This window comes from Tympanuchus pallidicinctus, unplaced genomic scaffold (genome assembly GCF_026119805.1).
Source record: "Tympanuchus pallidicinctus isolate F22 unplaced genomic scaffold, pur_lepc_1.0 scaffold21, whole genome shotgun sequence".
Classification (NCBI taxonomy): domain Eukaryota; kingdom Metazoa; phylum Chordata; class Aves; order Galliformes; family Phasianidae; genus Tympanuchus; species Tympanuchus pallidicinctus.
The window spans coordinates 9,465,892-9,483,261 of NW_026294733.1; the positions used below are offsets into that span (position 1 = coordinate 9,465,892).

Below are 17,370 nucleotides of genomic sequence, written 5' to 3' on the forward strand. Positions count from 1 at the left end.
ATTCCTAATGGTAGAATCCTAGGAAATATCACCTGCTTTTTAGGAGTCTTTGGGTAATATTTAGTTGCACTTTATATATAAGTATAGCTCAGACTATGTGCTTCCAAATACTTTTTCATAAATGATGCCACTCTTTTTTTCTCCAGAGATGGCTGTTGCCAGGGTAGTTTTTGAAGTCTGATTTCACAGTATGTTTCTTTCATCTGAGTTTGTGAATGTTTGCATTTGATTTTATTTTAACATCCATAAAAAGATTTATTAGGCATTTGGAACAGTCCAGATCTAGACTACAATCCAATATCTAAAGTAATCTAGATCTGTTACCTTTCTATTGATTGCTTTCTGTTTTCTTTCAGAGTCATTTTGTTGCATGCATGACAGCCATATTAAACCAGATGAATGATCAGCATTACTCAGTTTACATTGAAACTTTTCAGACGAGTTCAGAACTAGTGGTGAGTATAAAATAAACATGGATATGATAAATAACTTCAGTATTTTATAAGCTATGAATCATCGGTAGCATTGTTTAGTATTTTGCCTGGTTCTTCCTAGCACGAAGTCTGTTTCTGCAAATTTTTTGCCTCTAGGTCATTTTATTCCCTCCCTCTTCTGCTGGTGTCCTTGGAGAATATACTGTGGTCTGAAACCTGTGATCTCATTGAGGTCATCTGACTTTTAGGTGATAATTTAGAAACCAAGAATTAAGTAAGAGGATCTTTGTTATGTACTGTTTTGAGGAGAAACATGTTGAAATACATAAACAAAACAGAAAATCAACAACAAAACAACCCTTAACTACTCAAACCTTCCATTCCCATTTTGCACATGGTGATCAGTTTCCACTTTTCACTACTGGACAAGATAATGTTGCACCTAAATGCAGTTAAATGCCTTTTTCTTCTGATGCAGCGTATTACGTCAGTTGTTCCTGGCATAAATGAAGAATATTTGCTGTATTTTTTCTCATTTGTATCAGTAATCACTGGTTTTGTCTCTTATCTGTACTTGTGACATAACTCCAAAATAAGCTGGATATAGGGTAAGGTTTTCATTACATAATCTACAGTTTCTACATGGAAGTAATATTTTTACTTGGGAAGGTTTGTCTGCTTTACTTTCTTTAGTACAGTCAGTGCTATGCTATAATTGAAATGCTGACAGATGAAATCATGGGTAGCTTTTGCAGTTCTTCATGTGCTTGAATTTATTTGAAAACATATGAGTATTTTCAAAATAATTTCAGCTTCCAAGGAATTTGGGTACTTGGTCCTGGATAATATAATAATAGAAGATAATAGAAGTTTTAGTGAAAACTATCAAGTGCAGTAATACTTCATCTGCCTGAACAGCTCTTCAGAGCAAATTTAAACAAAAACAACAAAATACACCATGGTTGGGTTTTTGTTTTTTTTTCTGTTTATAGAAGCATTGGTTTGTTGACTTGTCATTTTTTTCAGGAGCACAAGTGTATGTATGAAGATGATAAAGATTTGTTCTCTGTGCTGTGGAGAGCTATTGTTCCCTTCTTTCTCTTTAAGTAATTTGACAAAGTACAATCTTTTCAGAGAGCTGCTTGCTAGATTTTGGTAATAAATGATGACATTTCAGCTCACTAGCCTCATGTACTTTTAGCTGACTTGCTTAGAAATTCAAGGTTAAAACTGCATGGGTGCACTGTGCTTGAAATACCAGACACAAACTTTGTGCTAGCAGGCACAGTTTTATTGTGTTTTGTTTTCCAGGACTTCTTGATGGAAACATTCATAATGTTCAAAGATCTCATTGGAAAGAATGTTTACCCTTCAGACTGGATGGCTATGAGCATGGTGCAGAACAGGTAAAGAGGTGCTCATGTTCAGTGTGCTTGTGAAAAGAGAACTTGTTTCATATCTTACTAAAAAGTGAACTTTTGCCCTTCCAGCTGACAACATAATTCCAATTTGCTTGATGCCAAAAAAGTCAACATCTAAAATAATTCATTAAATAGTTTATCTGCTTATGCAGTAAGTCCATTTATAAAAGAAAGGGAAAAAAATAACCCTAAAGTGGAACTATATACTTAGCCTGTATGTTGACAGTCAAAAGAAGCAAAACTGTAAAAGTCTTGTTAAATCTTACCAACGCAGTTTCTACACAGATTTAGAACGTCCTCAGTGAGTTCACTGTGATGCAAGTTAGCAAATGCCATTTTCTTTCTCAGCTGAAAAATGATAAAGGCCATGTCTTTGAGTACATCTCTATATTTGTAGGAGAGGGGCGAGTACAAGAGGCTTCCTATAGCTCATGTACTTGAGGAAGTGTATTGCTATAGCTATAGTATGCATCATCTGTTCATGATTGATTAGTTGAGACAGGTTTGTTGCCTCTGTAGATGATGACAGTATCTATCCAAAAGCTCATACATTCACATTTATCATACTTGCTATTATTTACTCTGAGAGCTTGCTATTAATAAAAAAAAATCTTTGAGTGCTCCTATATGATTAAACTGACTAAAGGAAATACCTTGTGGACTCAAACTGTGCAAATTGTACACCTTAAGCCACACCTACAATTTGTCAGAATAAATGATGATGGGATAGACAAGGTGTTGGTCAGTATTTGTTAAGCCATAGGATGACTGTGATCTTGATAGTAGGATTTCACATTAGGAAAGTGAAATGTCGCATCACATAGATTTTGATACACATGAATTCTTTTCAATTTTAGCTTGATTTCAAGTGATATGGAATTGGAAAGAAGAAAAGTTATGTTTGTGTACTTGCACATTGATAGCAGGTCTGGAGAGTTAGTTTGGTTCAAGGTATCATACATGAATTTCCTTAGAGTATCCTTGAAATAATGCTGTTGGAAGAAGAAAGAAATATTTTTCCCTTGAGTTGTGAGCCTTGTTGCTTATTATGGGCATCAGTTACAAATGAAAGTTTTTGGCATTAAGGAAAGTCTAGTATATAAGCGTGCAGGGTGGACTATGTGAGGATTTATTTTCTAAAAACTTTTTTTAGCCATTCTGAGATACTCTTTTAGTGTCAGTCTAAGGACTGCAAAGTAAAATATGTGATTGCTTATTGCATTTTTGGTTCATGTGTCTGACTACAGGGCAAGCAGGTGAGGAAGAGATTCCTCAAAATTTGAGCATGTTTAGTAGTATAGTAACTTAACAGTTTTCTATTATATATGTAAATGTACCAAACCTCTTATATGTATGTGTGTGTGTAAAAAATAATTTCAAAATCTATAAATTCCTATTAACAGTTGTTTTTTTCTCAACTAGAAGATTTTTAACTACAAAGAATGGAAAAGAACCATCAATCCTCATTCAGAAAAGATGACTTACGGGTTTGGGTTTGGGGTGCAGATTTTATCCAGCAGTATCTAGCATTAAGAAAAGGATTCAAAGTGACTTAACAGTAATATGTAAACACACTGGTTACCTAAACTGACTTGGCACCTTTGCTTTTCCCAAGGTTAAATAAGTAAGATGAGTTATGAGTCTTACTTTAATTCTTTCATTTTATGTTATATCAATATCAGGGAGGGGAGGGATTTATATTACTAGTCATTATGGAATTTTTTTTGAGGGGTCACGTGTTCTCTGAATTAAATTGAAGCCTAAATTAGATTTTTAGATGTCTTACTGGCATGCTTTACTTCAAGCCAGAAAAGTAACAAAAGAAAAAGAAGAAATCAGACTGGAGTTTCCCATATGGGAGAAAAAATATACCAAAAAATTGTTAGCACAGCTAAAGTTTTGCATTTTTAATTTCCCTTCTGAGCGGAATTATATGCAGGCCCTCTTTAAGCCCTGAGGGTCTTGTTTTACCTTAACAGTCCCCCCTTTTTGAATTTGGAAAAACATAAGAAACAAGCTGTAAGGCATCTCCATAGTGTAACACAGCCAATGGCAGAATGTGGTTGGCACTTCTTCCACACGGGCATTCAACAAACCCTCACAATCTCCCCCAGATGCTCTCCTGCATTTTGTACCTTGCAGGGAAGCTGGCATTGGATGAATTTCAGTTCAAGATATACTGCACTGCAGAAAAATAAAATTGGAGTGCAAACAGAGGCAGGAGAAAGTGAACAGAATAACCAGTACCACAAATTCATCCTGTCCCGATGAGCAGGACACAATAACTGTTCTTCCACATAAAGAGGTGGTCAGAGTTATGATGAGAGATATTTTGACTATTTGTCTGGTGCAGGTAAAGGGAAAATAGCGGATGAGAAGAACTAAAAAGGTACTGGAAAATTTTAAGAGGAAAACATATTTTTAAGAGCATTTTCTGGGAAAGGAGAAGCCTTTGTCCAGAGAAAGGGAGAATGGACATGTTCTGCTAATGCAGAGAATGTGAAAAATTGTAAGGTAATGCAATTCAAATTATGCTCAGAGAAAACCATAGTATTAAAACTTGTTACATGATGGTTGGATTTATGATCTTCTGGGTTTTTTTTCCTAACCTAAGAAATTCTGTGATTCTATGCCCAGGTTAAACTGTTGCAAGAAAGTTCCTAGAGTGGGAGTAGAAATTTAATTGACTAAACTTAGTCAGACTTTACTTGTATCAGGATGGAATAGCCCAACTCAAATTTCTTAAATCACTATTAAAATTGATGTATTGCGTGCTTTCAAAGCATGTTCTTATTTCCAAAGCCCATCAGAACGTGAAGGAGACAAAGCTGAACTGTTCCATTAGCAACTGAGAATCAGAAACAGAGTACTTTTGTTTATCTTTTTTATTTTTCTTTCTTCATTCACAGCAAGGTGGGAAGGATGCTCGTTTTCACGTCACACTAGATGCAACAGAACACTTTGGGAAATAGTAAAATCCTTACTGAGGTCATGAGAATATAATATCTGAGTTATTTTTGTGATCCTTCATAAGATATTTAATTAACTTCTGATGAGAGTTGCTTACTGCACACTTCTTGCTTGTTGCCACTGCTTGTGCTTGCACTTTATTCCATTTGTGGCATGTAGATTATTGCATATTAGCTTATTAAAAGCAGTAATTTCTGGGTGTGTGGCATTTGTAGGGAAATGATTTTCAGGCTTAGCTAATACCACATGGCCTGTTTGTCTTTTTTATTCATATCTTTAATTTAGAGACACGTAATTCCTCACTGGAGATGACCATGCTTCATTGTCATCATGAAGTGCACAGGGACTGAGATTCAATGAGTTAAAGAAAGGAATTAGGGTGGTTAGCAGATATATGGACACTATAGAATTTCATTTCTTTCAGATGCCATATTCTGTACAGTCATTCACCAGTGATCAAACAAAGTAACAAACCACAAGTCTGAAATTCCGTTCTGTGCTGGATGATGAATTGGAACTCATTCTGCTTGGTTTTACCAGCTGGCCAGGACCAAATGATCACAGCAAAGCCCATAGTTCTTGGTAGTCTGATAAATGGTGACATTACAAGGGTGGCAGGGATACGTAGCCATAAATTGATAAAATCTTGATAAATATCAAGAAGTCATCTCAATCTGAGTAATCACCATTTCCAAACTCAGAGGAACAATAGTAAGAGATATGAATGCTTCCTTTCATCCGATCAGCAATACTTTTGAATATAAAAACCCTTCTCAGAGTAAGCAGCTGTTTATAGTATTGTCCTATAAATGACAAAAAAATATTGCTTTCTGCTTTATGAAGAGATGGCATTTGTGAAGTTGCATGCACAATTGTTAAATAACTAGCACAGACAACAAATTTGGTGGATGCTGGACTGCATTTTCTTTTAAACTTTCTGAATAAAAATAACCAAAGGCTTAGGAAGCACAATTTAAGCATATTATTCAAGAATGACATTTATACTAGGGAGGATACTGAACAGAGTTGCAGGAAGTATGGCAACATGCCTTTTTCATGCAAGTTTAAGTATTCATGGCAGAGATGCTACAGATTGTTTGTTTCTACTATGAAATCAGTGGGTTTCATTTAAAAGAAAAACTCACTTGTTAATTAAAATAAAGAACAGTGGATGTTTCTATTCATAGGAATTAGTAAAACTGACTTTGTGCAAGGTACACAAATTCAGTTGGTAAGAGTATGTTTTGTCCTTTATTCCAGCTGGTACCGTAGTAGGGATTCAGTCTTTGATAATTGTGATGGGATTTTTAGATTAAGAATATCATTGTATGTACTAAAATAGGAAAAAAAAGAAGTCCTTAATTTTACTTTCTTGATTATTAATTCCTGCTCTCATAGGAAACGGAGAGGAAAATGGTGGTTTATGCTATCGAGATAGAATAAACATTGCCTGACTCACTGTTTATCTCACAGAAAATAATAGTTTGGGGAAAAAAAAAAAAAAAAAAAAAAAAAAGAAGGGCATTTATTTATTTATTCTTGAGAGGAGAAAAACTGCAGTTTAGCAGTTTAGGTTAGTTTTTGCTCTTTTCAGATATATGAGGTGTTAGGTTTAATTTACGTAACTAAAATGGATGGCAGTGTTGTGTTTTACTTTAAACAAATAAGACAATTTGGAAGGTTGATCTGTTGTATGAGTAATTTTTTCTCATTTTCCTCTGGAAACCTTTGGCCTAAGCAGGCTTGATAGAAATGTGATTGTTTTTCTCAAGTGCTTGAATTTTCAAGATGTCAGAAACCAATTACACACTTGTTCGTGGTATATTGCTGAACTTATTTAATTAAATTTGTGGACACGTTATTCTAAGAACAAGTACAAATGTCTACTGAAAATACCCCTTTATGCGTAGGTACACAGAAAGATAAGTGGAATATAACAAGTTCAGACAGTCAGGTATAATAACAAGATGTGTGCTCAGATGGTATGTTTTTCTATAAGACTAAAAATGACCTTGTTTAAATGCAGTACCCCATGGGTGTATTTATATATATGGATAACATACACATAATATATAAAGAGATCCTTCCAGAGATGAAGAACATACTTTTTATTAATTTATTTTTCTTCTTGGTGTGTTACTTGGTGCACAGTGTCACGAGGTTCACAGATTTGCACATTCTTTCCATTAAATCTAGGCATATGTTTTCTAGGTGACTTTCCAAGTTCTCACAGAAGTGAGTACTTGCAATAGGGCAAATAGAACAAGGTTTGTCTGGGAAAAAAAGGATAAGGTAAATAAAGACAAGGGTCAGTTCTTTCACTGTGGGTTTTACACTAATTTCTATGGAAAGGTACACTTCCAGCTGCAGCTGGTGTGGACAACTGAGCCATTTCATAGAATGGCTTGGGTTGGAGCAGACCTCAAAGATTATAAAGTTCCAACCCTACTGCCACAGACAGGGTCTCCAACCTGCAGATAGGCTGTCCAGGAGCCCATCCAGCCCAGCCTTGAGCACCTCCAGGCATGGGGCATTCACAACATCTCTGGGCAGCCTGTGTCTTATTATTATTCCTTGCCATTTTATAGCAGCAAAGCAATTACTACTTCATGTCTTTCTCTAGGTGTTGCTTTTGTGTTATTGTCAAATTACCTCTGGTATATGGTAGCATGTAGTTTTTTTGTACGTTTGGCATAGCTATTCAAGGTCCATTTTCAAATAATAAGCACTCTACTAATAAAGAAAATTAATTGTACAAAATAATAGGAAAACCTGAATAACAGCTACTTTAAAGCACTTGTTTTCTGACCATGCTGTTTGCACAGTCTTGTAATACACTAAAAAAAGATGTTAGGAAAATGAAAATTGCTATATTATTAGAACTTAATCTGAATGAAAAAAAAAATGCTTCAGTCTGTAGTGATACTGAGCTGAGACAATGAGAAATATGATTAAATTATACTACTTTCCTTGCACCACTAGTTGTATTTTTCCAGTTACTGTGGAAGTGAATTGCTTCCTAAGTGTTGCCATAATTATGCTCTTAAGAAGAAGGTTTCACTGGCTACAAAATTTTTAAATGGTATTTTCATTTCCATTGCCCTTCATTTCTAAATCAGTGATAGTTTGCCTCTTTATTAGCAGATATTTCTACTGTTAATTTGTGAAGATTTTGTGTTTTTACCTCTTCACTTGTTTTCTTAGGCTTTCTCCTGCTGCTGTTTTGGTCACTAAAAGAGTGAATGTTTTTAATCACTCCTGTCACGCTGATTCCTTATCTGATTTCTTTTCTATATGTTTTACATCTTCCACCTGCAGTTTATAATTGCTGGCCATTATTTCAATCCTTGACAATGATCAGCATTTGACATTGGGGCTGACCCACTTTGCAAGTCTATTCTTGATTTCATATGCCAGTTCATATGCTCTGCACACATGAAGGCAGAGGAAAGATTACAGAGCCCCACAAATGAATCAGTTGACTGTAGTAGCTGCTTCTCCTTTGTACTTGCTTCATGTTAGAAAAATAAAGTATCTTCTGCAGAGTGTTTCTATGAGGATGCTTCTGTCAAGTAGTCATAAACTAAGTTGAACCATTATTTTGATTCTGTTATCTCCAACCCAGGTTTTCATGCAATTGGTATAACAGCAAGACTATGACTGTCAGAAGTCAGAACAGATTGATCCATCTCCTAGGCTTTGAAATAATTCCTCTCATGTTCCTCATCTGCTCCAGTAGAGGGTTCACTGATGAAAGTGCTGATTGTCAACCTTTGTGGATTACAGAAAGAAACCTGCCAAGATGAAGTCAGTGCAGCTCCTCCTGACTTTAGTTTGTGGGCCAAATTCTCTGAAGGAAAAGCACTTAGGATTTTTGGGAAGAAGTACTGAATTTTAAGTCTCTTCAAATCTTCATTGTTTTTCAGATAGGTACTAAAAATCCAGCTTTTTAACATTTTCTTGGATTAAGAACTTTGGCAGCATAGGAGCTAATGTCTTCAAGAGTCTTTCCTCTTATTTTCTTTTTTTGTCTGATTATCCAGTTGTCTGTAACTGCTTAATTCTTTGCAGATGTTACTGTCCTTGTAGTGTAATCGCAGCTTTAGAAGTCTCAGCAAACATGAGATTGAGTTCATGCTCACAGACACCTAAGTGCAAGAATTGAACTTCACCTCAGAGTTTAAAGATAAACACCCAAATTTTACATAGTATTACAAACTTGAAAAGACACTGAAGGGGATCTCCTTGCTATTGGACCATTGGTTTAAGAATTTGTGTGTGAGTCAGGAGGAATGTGCGCTCATGCTTATGGTTTATAACTCTCCACTTGATTGAGACATCTTACAAAAAATTTTGTGGTTCCAGACTTATTTTTTCTTTAGGTTAGGTACTCAAAACATTGCATGTGGAGGGCTAAGAGAAGAACTAGTTTAAAATGTGAAGGAGAGCTACCGAGTGCTCAGCTTTTATTGCAAAGCTCTTTTTTTTTTTGAAGCCCTTTTATCTATTCATGGTTTAAAAACAAAGGGGCATTAGACTACTGTTTGCAGCTGTGTTGGCTGCAGTGTTCTATGTCTGAAATTAGGTGCAGAGAAAGACCATGTTTTGCAAAGCCACAGAAGAACAGACAGTGCCAATTTAAGCTGATAGATTGCAGTTGGCAGCCGTTATTTTAAAATAATTTTTTAATGCAAAGTTTCCTGTGGCTTCACCTTCATGCACAAAGTCAGCTACAGTCCACCTTATAATATTTTAAGGTAATTATCTCTTTGTTTCATGCTGCAAGGAGCTCACGCACTAATTCCAACTGGTTTGCTAAAAATAACTTGGAGTTGGAGATCTATATTTTAGGTTTATCATCTGTTTGCACTTCTAAAGCTAGGATAAAGAACACCCTTGGAATCTTACTCTGATTAACGTATTGATGCTAATGAATACATCTCTCCAGCTCAGCCTCTCTGTTTTAATTTACCTGACAGTTTCAAATCAAATCTTTATCTTAACCTGATATAAGTTTTCAACTTTTTTTTTGCCTTACATCATTTGTATATTTGTACCATTCTAGCCTAAATATGTACAAGTACTTGCATTTCAGTTGTGTGGGATTCTGTTCTTTGCCTTTTAATATAAATAATTTTTATTAATAGTGCACGTGAAAAATTGGAAGCAATTTTGTTTTTAGTACAGCAAAAGCAGTACCACATTGAGAAGGGTAAAGGAAATAGCAGGAGAAGAACCGTGACAATCCTGTTGCTGTTCTAAGCCTCAACTTTGCCTTTCTGTACTCAAATTAAGCCCAGGGATTTTGGTCTTCAATATTATCTGTAAATCTTCAGGCCCGAGATTCTGGTAAATTAGAGGAATCAATGACTGTCAACTCAGAAAATATCATGAAAATTATTATAGGGAGATATAAACTCAGAAAATATCATAGAAATTATTGTGGGGAGAAAAATTTAATCAACTTTAGATCAAAATTATTTTAACCAAGGCAAAACTAGATTCCATATTACTCAGATAATTCCAGAAGACTTTTTGTAATTGAACACCTAAAACAGAATATTAGTTGCCCTGTGTAGTTTTTAAAGTTTAGAGAAAATATGACAAGAGAAATTCAGTTGGAAAAGGCAGTTGTCCAATAGCATTATCTGTGTGAGAAACTAAGATCCTGTCTTTAGATCAGCCTAGATCAGTCTTGACTTGCAAAACAGAACTGAGCATATCTCCGAAAGGTCCACGAAAAGTAAGCTCTAATGATCAACTGTGGAAGTAAGGGGAAAATATATCATGCTGTGAGAAGCTATTTCAGTAATTTTTCTTAATAACTTCTTAAGAAATTGGGTAGTACGTACGGCATTTTTCAGAATCATTCTTGAGTCCAGTGTTTTTACAATCTGTCTGTATCTTCATTAAGTTTGTTACCATGGCTAACTTACATTATGAATAATCATGTAATGAGAATGGTTTCTGCACTCAAGAAACTTCAGGTTTCTCTTCTTAGAGCAGTACTTATTTTTTTAGGATTATTTTGTCAGCAGTAATAAAGATTATACTTTATATTATTTTCATCAGAATATGTCTATTTCTAGGCACCTGTTATGCTTCATATGTGTGGCTAGTTAATATGCCCTTCTTCTGAAGGAGAAAACTGAAGCATATAGATATCAAGTCACTGAGGTAGGACAGCATGGCATTGACAGGCGCCAGGAATAGAATTCAAGCCTACTGCCTGAGTGACTTACAGACTTGACAGAAATAGTTACATCCTCTAGGCAAAATACAAATGCATGGAAATACTTGGAACCTGACAGTCAGGAAGTATTGCATGCTTCTTGAAAATGTGTAATTCCAGTATGTCAGATAAAAATATCTGTGAGAATGACAGAGATACTCACAGAAGATACAAAAGCTGCTACAAAAGTAATGCCTACTATTTTATTACGCTGGCCCATAATGTCAGAGGCAAATTTTGATATAGAGGTTCAAAGGCAACAGAGGTTGAATCTCTTACATTTTGTTGTCCTGTGACAGGTGTCAGTAAGGGGCAGACAAAATGGCTTCTGACATGGAAGTGTGTATGTAGTAAAGCGGTGGGACTGAGTTCCATGTAGAAAAATTGCACACACCGACATTCATTGACACTTGCTGAACATTTATGGAGCCCAAACAATAAATGTCAGCACAGTGAGGGTGGTAGTGTGTTTCAGTAGTGACAACAGCAACATGAAAGACAAGCCACGTTCTGGATGGCTATGCACAGCTCTCACACCAAGAAACTAAGAGTGTTTCAATCATCTCATCCTCGTGAATAGGTGGGTTATGACCAGGGAACTGTGTGTGGAGCTGAAGGTTAGCTTCAGTGTGTTGGAAGTGTTGGTGGCAATCTTGGAATATTGCAAAGTTTGTGTAAGGTGAGTTCCAAAAATGCTCAGCCAGAAAGTGAAAGAACACTGTATACAACTTTGTCGGGACCTACTGAACCAATATGAAGGTGAAAGTGACCTTTTCCTGTGGCAAAATGTGATGTTGCCACTACGTGCCAGAGTCAAAAACATCAGTTCAAGATGCAGCCCTCTGTGGGTAAACTGCACTGCATTTTGGGATATAGGAAAAGGGTGGTCCTTCTGGATTTACTGGAACCTGAACAAACCATCAACTCTGACCATTACATTGCAATGCTGACAAAGATGAAGGTTCAAACTTCCACAGTCAGGTCAGGGATGAGGACAGTTTTTCTCTTGCAACAGAATAACAGCAGGCCCTGCTTTGCAGACAGTCTCAGCTGGATTGTCCTGTCACAATCCACCACATAGTCTGGATTTGACACTTTCTGATTTCTGTCTGTTTGGGCCATTGAAAGATGGACTGCAGCAGGCAGTATTTTCCTAACAATCATAGCAACTGTGGAATAGTGGGTCACCTCCACTGGTGCAGATTTTTATGAGCATGACATGCAGACTCTTGTTCATTGCTGATGAAAATGCATAATTAATGATGGTGTGTTGAAAAATTATGTTTTGTAGCTGAGAATTTGCTCTAACATGTAGTGTTACTGTCCTCTTTGTATCTGTTGTAGTTTCCATGTAACTGAATAGGAGGCATTGCATTCAGGGCAATCTAGATTGCTTATTTAGGATTATATTTTATGGAATTTTGTGGATTTTTAAAAATTCATTTCTTGCAACCATTAGATCTTTTTCCTGATGGGCAACAGTTGTGCTTGAGTACTTAGGATTGCTTTTTCCTTGTTTCACCAGTAACAGCTAGTGAGTGTACCTGAGCATTTAGGAGTGTTTTTCAACTTGTGTTCATGTCTTTGAGATTGCACAAAGTATTTCGCCTAAAATTTCATGAATTTTTCCTACAAAGTAGAGGAATATGGATGATTTATTTTCTGAATAGTAAATGCAATGAAACTAAATTATTTAATAAACTTAACAAATGTGCAGAAATACCACTGATTTTAGTGTTGCAAATGTACACTGTTGCAAAGATAGACAAAGAAGTCTGATTTATAAATGTCATTTAATCTTGCTGCTTTAGTAATGAGCATAAATATACGCTGCTTTTCAAGCTGAAGGCATCATGTTTACACTCTTCCAGTTGGAACAAATAACTGTATTAATTCAGCTTTGAGTGCATTTTAATAATCTACTTGAGGTGTCGGAGATGTCATCTTCATCCTCAGCCACCTGTGAGAAAACTAAAGAGCTTTCTTTTAATTGGGAAAATGAAGTGTCAGCTTCTAACCATTAAGTGCAGGAATTTTCAGCTGTCAAACCCATGAGGAGGAGGCAGTAACATACTTGGAAATGAACCACTTTGTCACCCAGAAGGTAAAATTGTGTTTAAAAACACAGTATGTTTTTTCAAGAATATAATGTATTGTGCAGCAGAGGAAAAAAAGAAACGTGTGAATTTTCAGTGAAGATCAGGACACTGACAGTTATGCTTAAAATCGGTGATGCATAAGTAACATGACATTACACAAAATGATTTGTTCATATATTGTGAACTTGGACTCTTCTAGCTTGCCCAGTGTTAAAATGTGTTTTCAATACCACACAGGGTTGGAAAAGAATCCCAAAGAATACATGCATTAATCTATATTGCTTTTTTCTTTTTTTTTTTTTCCCAGAGTATTCTTGAGAGCCATCAACAAATTTGCAGAGACAATGAACCAAAAATTTCTGGAGAATATGAATTTTGAAGTACAAGTAAGTGTTAAGCTTTTGAGTTGAATAAAATAGTTCATGCATCCTGGCCTCCGTTCCAGACTGTCAAAGCCCCTTCTGATACTTTATCAGTAATAGAAATACTGTTGATTCAAGTTTTGCAGGATCAGGCTATTTTCAGTTTTTCATATTTACGTTTTTTGAAAAAATATTTACATGTGATTAATTGTATTGTGACTACCAGTCTGCAAAGACTAAGTGGACCTTCTTCATTTTCAGTGGACCAACTTTTTCCAAAATACTTCTAACAAAAAATATGCCTCGCTACTCAAAAGCTTTGATGTCGTCTTTCTGAAATGCATCAGGTTATCTTCAAAATTACAAAATTTTCTTAAAATGCTTTGAAGTGTTAAGGCATAATGAATAGGAACAAGGAGTAGAAGTACTAAGGAGTGCAAAGAGAAATACAATCTTTTTTCTTTCTGAAAAAGAACCTTTTTTCTTCATGCCATAGCTTGAATCTTCCTGCTCTGCTATGTATGTCTATGTCTCCTATTTTTGACTATTGGAAGATTCCTCTTTGGGGTGGCACTTCTCATGTGGATTGCACATACTTACAGCATAGAGAGCTGGTGTGGATGTCAAAGATAGTGAAGGTGATGGAGATATTTGCCACAATTCCAAAAAAAAGAAAAATCTCATTATTATTAGGAAATGAGTTAATGAAAAAAAAAAAAAAAAAAAAAAAAAGAGTACCTTTCAAACGTTTCAATATCAGTATGTCTTGGCTGTAAGCAAGCATTAGTAGTGACTACTCAAAGTAAGTGGGATACTTCCAGAGTTTCCCTCTAAACTGTTAATATTTTTAGATGTAGTATTTGGTTTGCCTCTTTTGTTTTGGAGTATTTTAGTTGAAAAACAAACAAGCAATGCTGTGTAGCTGTAGCAGTGCTTGTATATTTTTATTTTAGCTATTAAGGTACAAAAAGATTAGTGTCAGGAGCTTTGGTCTTAGTTACTGTTTTGCCAACGAAAATTCTAAATCAAGCTTTCTTTTGTTATTATTTAACCATTACCTCTTTTCAGACTTCCATGACTGGATAGTCCTGAAACTGGAGTTAAAATTTGAAGTGCCTTTCCTTCAAGGGGGTGAAAATGTTTGGGATATCTTTGAGATGTCCATATTTCAAATAAATTTAGGAATTTTAGAGTAACATTTGTTTCAAGAAATCAAGCAGTACATTTATGTATTTCTGATTTATTGATTGTACATCAAACTGTTGAAAGAAACTGAATGCCTGGATTGCATTAGTGACTACTACAGATGTAAAAACTTCATTAAATTTTTGTGAACACAGTTTATGTGAAACAAATGGTTTCTCCTTAAAAAAGCTGACCAAAAAAAGCCCAAAACAAAGGATTTATGCAAGGGTCACTGACTCATTATGCAGCAGCCTTTGGGCTAAATTTTCTCATGTTATGGATATACATAGCAGCGATTTCTAGTTTCAAAAAACAAGGGATGTTTACAGTTCAGATCCTTATAGAGAATGTGCATTGAGAACAATGTCTGATGAGAGTAGAAGCTAAAGCAAAGGCAATTGTTTTAATATTTCCAAAAAAATGGTATTTTAAAATACAGAAATGGAGAATGCTGGGAAGGGAAAGATAAAGATGCACATTGTTAAAAATTAAAAATATATAATGTTACCTCCTTAAGTCCTCAGTAAATGAGTGAATGATTTATACTACTTGTAGGGTTGTATTTTCTTATGTGCAGAATCTGACTATCTTTTGAAGATAAATATTACTTTAGAAGTAGTAGTTAAAGTCATTTAAATCAAACAGAAGTGTATCTGAGTATTTTTCACTTGGCAGAGTGATGACATGACTGTGTAGCAGACAACCTAGCCAAACAAAGCAAGTAGACTGTGAAGTAATTGAGTAAATAATAAATAATACATCCAGAGCAAAAGCAGTGTGGAAATTTTTGCTAGTCTGTTGAAGTTTTGTAGATGGAGGTTAAGAGGTTCCTAGTCTTTTTCTTCCTTCTGAAGCGGAATTGCTTTTTTACTCATTATGTGAGTTAGGCAGAAAGGAAATAATAGGTATCATTTAGCACCCGTGAGAGGTTGTGATATATCTGAAGAACAGTAGTTGTACTCTTGAAAACTTAAATGTTCTGAAATGTAAAACCTTAGATTCAGTGGTAAAGCTGTTACATGCCTTAGAGACACATACAAAAACTATGTACAGAACAGCAGTGATACGCCGTTCAACATAAATTTTCTGACTCATCCTGTAACAAGTTGGGGTCCATGGGGTCCATTTATGTTGAAAGCCCTTTTTAAGATTTCAGTGCTTTCACACCTACAGTAGGTCTGAATATTGTGAGTGTGATTGGCAGTGGTAAGGCAGGAAATGCCAGGGCTGTTGTTTGGTTTGAGAGTCATCATATAAGACTCTTAGAGGTAATTGAAGAAGGCATGTGATGGCTGAGATTGTAGGCCAGCATGGGGAGTTGGTGATTTTGTTTGAGTTCTGCTTACAGAGTTTGTGCTGGATGTATTCAAAAGAATTTCAAGCACTCCCAGTAAAAGAATCAAAAGTAGAGGCTGCACATAAGAGATGTTGATCCATTTCATAATGAACATAAGCTAGAACAATAACGGAAGAAATAACTGAGAGACATTTGTTACAGAATATTTATTATTGTGCTCTTATTTCATTAAAAAATTAAAATTTGCTTACCCACTGCTATCTGCACTTATTTAGATCACTGTTAGCTCAAAAATTTAATGAATTCTTAACAGTCTTTAAATCTTTTTTGTGTGTACATTTTTGAAAAGAAAAGACAGCAAAAAAAACAACTGTGGTGCACAAAGAGGAATCTTTTAGGTTGGACATGCTTTCATCAGGGATTACTTGTAAGTTAGACTGAATTTAAACTAAACAAAATTATGCTAATTTCTCATTTTTCTGTCATTTATTGTTTTCTAATGCATTGAAATTGTACATTTCAATGCATTAGAAGATGTAAATATTCATTTTAACCTGTGTAATAACTCTTGGATAATGTAATTCATGTTAATGTTCTTCAGTGTAAAGCGACTGCCTGCAGACTTCCTACAAAGTAAATTGGTTTGTTAAATAAAACCAGTAAGTGCTTTGTCAGAGTTCTGTACCCTCTGGCCAGGTTTTTAGGTACTCCACATGCAGAGAGTGTAACATTTAATATCAAATTTACCTATTTGAAGATTGACAGTGTTACATGAGGTTTTTCACTTTGCACAGCAAAACTGGAAACAGTAAAAATGCACATTTTACTAAGCAACTACTGCAATTGCTGTTAAATTACAATACCAACGTGATTCCCAGTACCATTTTCTGTAATACACTCACAGTCATGAAGCTGGGTGTTCCCAGCTTGTTCAAGAAGCAATCTTCAGGATGAAAACTCAGGTTTGTTGCTCTTTTCAGAATTCTTTTCTTAATGGTTTAGATTTTATACTCAACTTTGAGCTGAGCCACGTTTGTAATCCCTGTGCTGCTCTGGCATTCTCAGGTACATTCAAATTCTTTTCATGAACTCAAGGGCAAAATATTTACAATACCAGTTAATACAGTCAGTTGACCCATTCATCTGATAGAGTTACTTATCCCAAGCAGACGCTGTGCTCTGGTCCCCTTTGTGGTAAGAACCTGCAATTATTGCCTAGATTAAGTGTCCTCTCATGTTTCCAGTTCTGTCTTTGGACTGTTTTGCTTCTCATTGGGAGGAAAATTTATAAGGAGTATCAATTCTGACTGTAGGACAGTGGTGGTTTAGAGCATGGCACCAGGACACTGCAAAAGAGGGGTTGGGTTAAA

General features: G+C 35.5%; 1 protein-coding gene across 1 annotated transcript in view; it reads left to right on the forward strand.

Annotated features, from left to right (window-relative positions):
• The window catches only part of DOCK2 (dedicator of cytokinesis 2), a 153,837-nt gene that overhangs the window by 88,048 nt on the left and 48,419 nt on the right, over positions 1–17,370 (forward strand). The window contains exons 28-30 of the mRNA XM_052684869.1: positions 357–455; positions 1,746–1,840; positions 13,464–13,542. Coding sequence (XP_052540829.1) covers positions 357–455; positions 1,746–1,840; positions 13,464–13,542 — 273 coding nt within the window. The remainder of the gene's footprint in view (positions 1–356; positions 456–1,745; positions 1,841–13,463; positions 13,543–17,370) is intronic.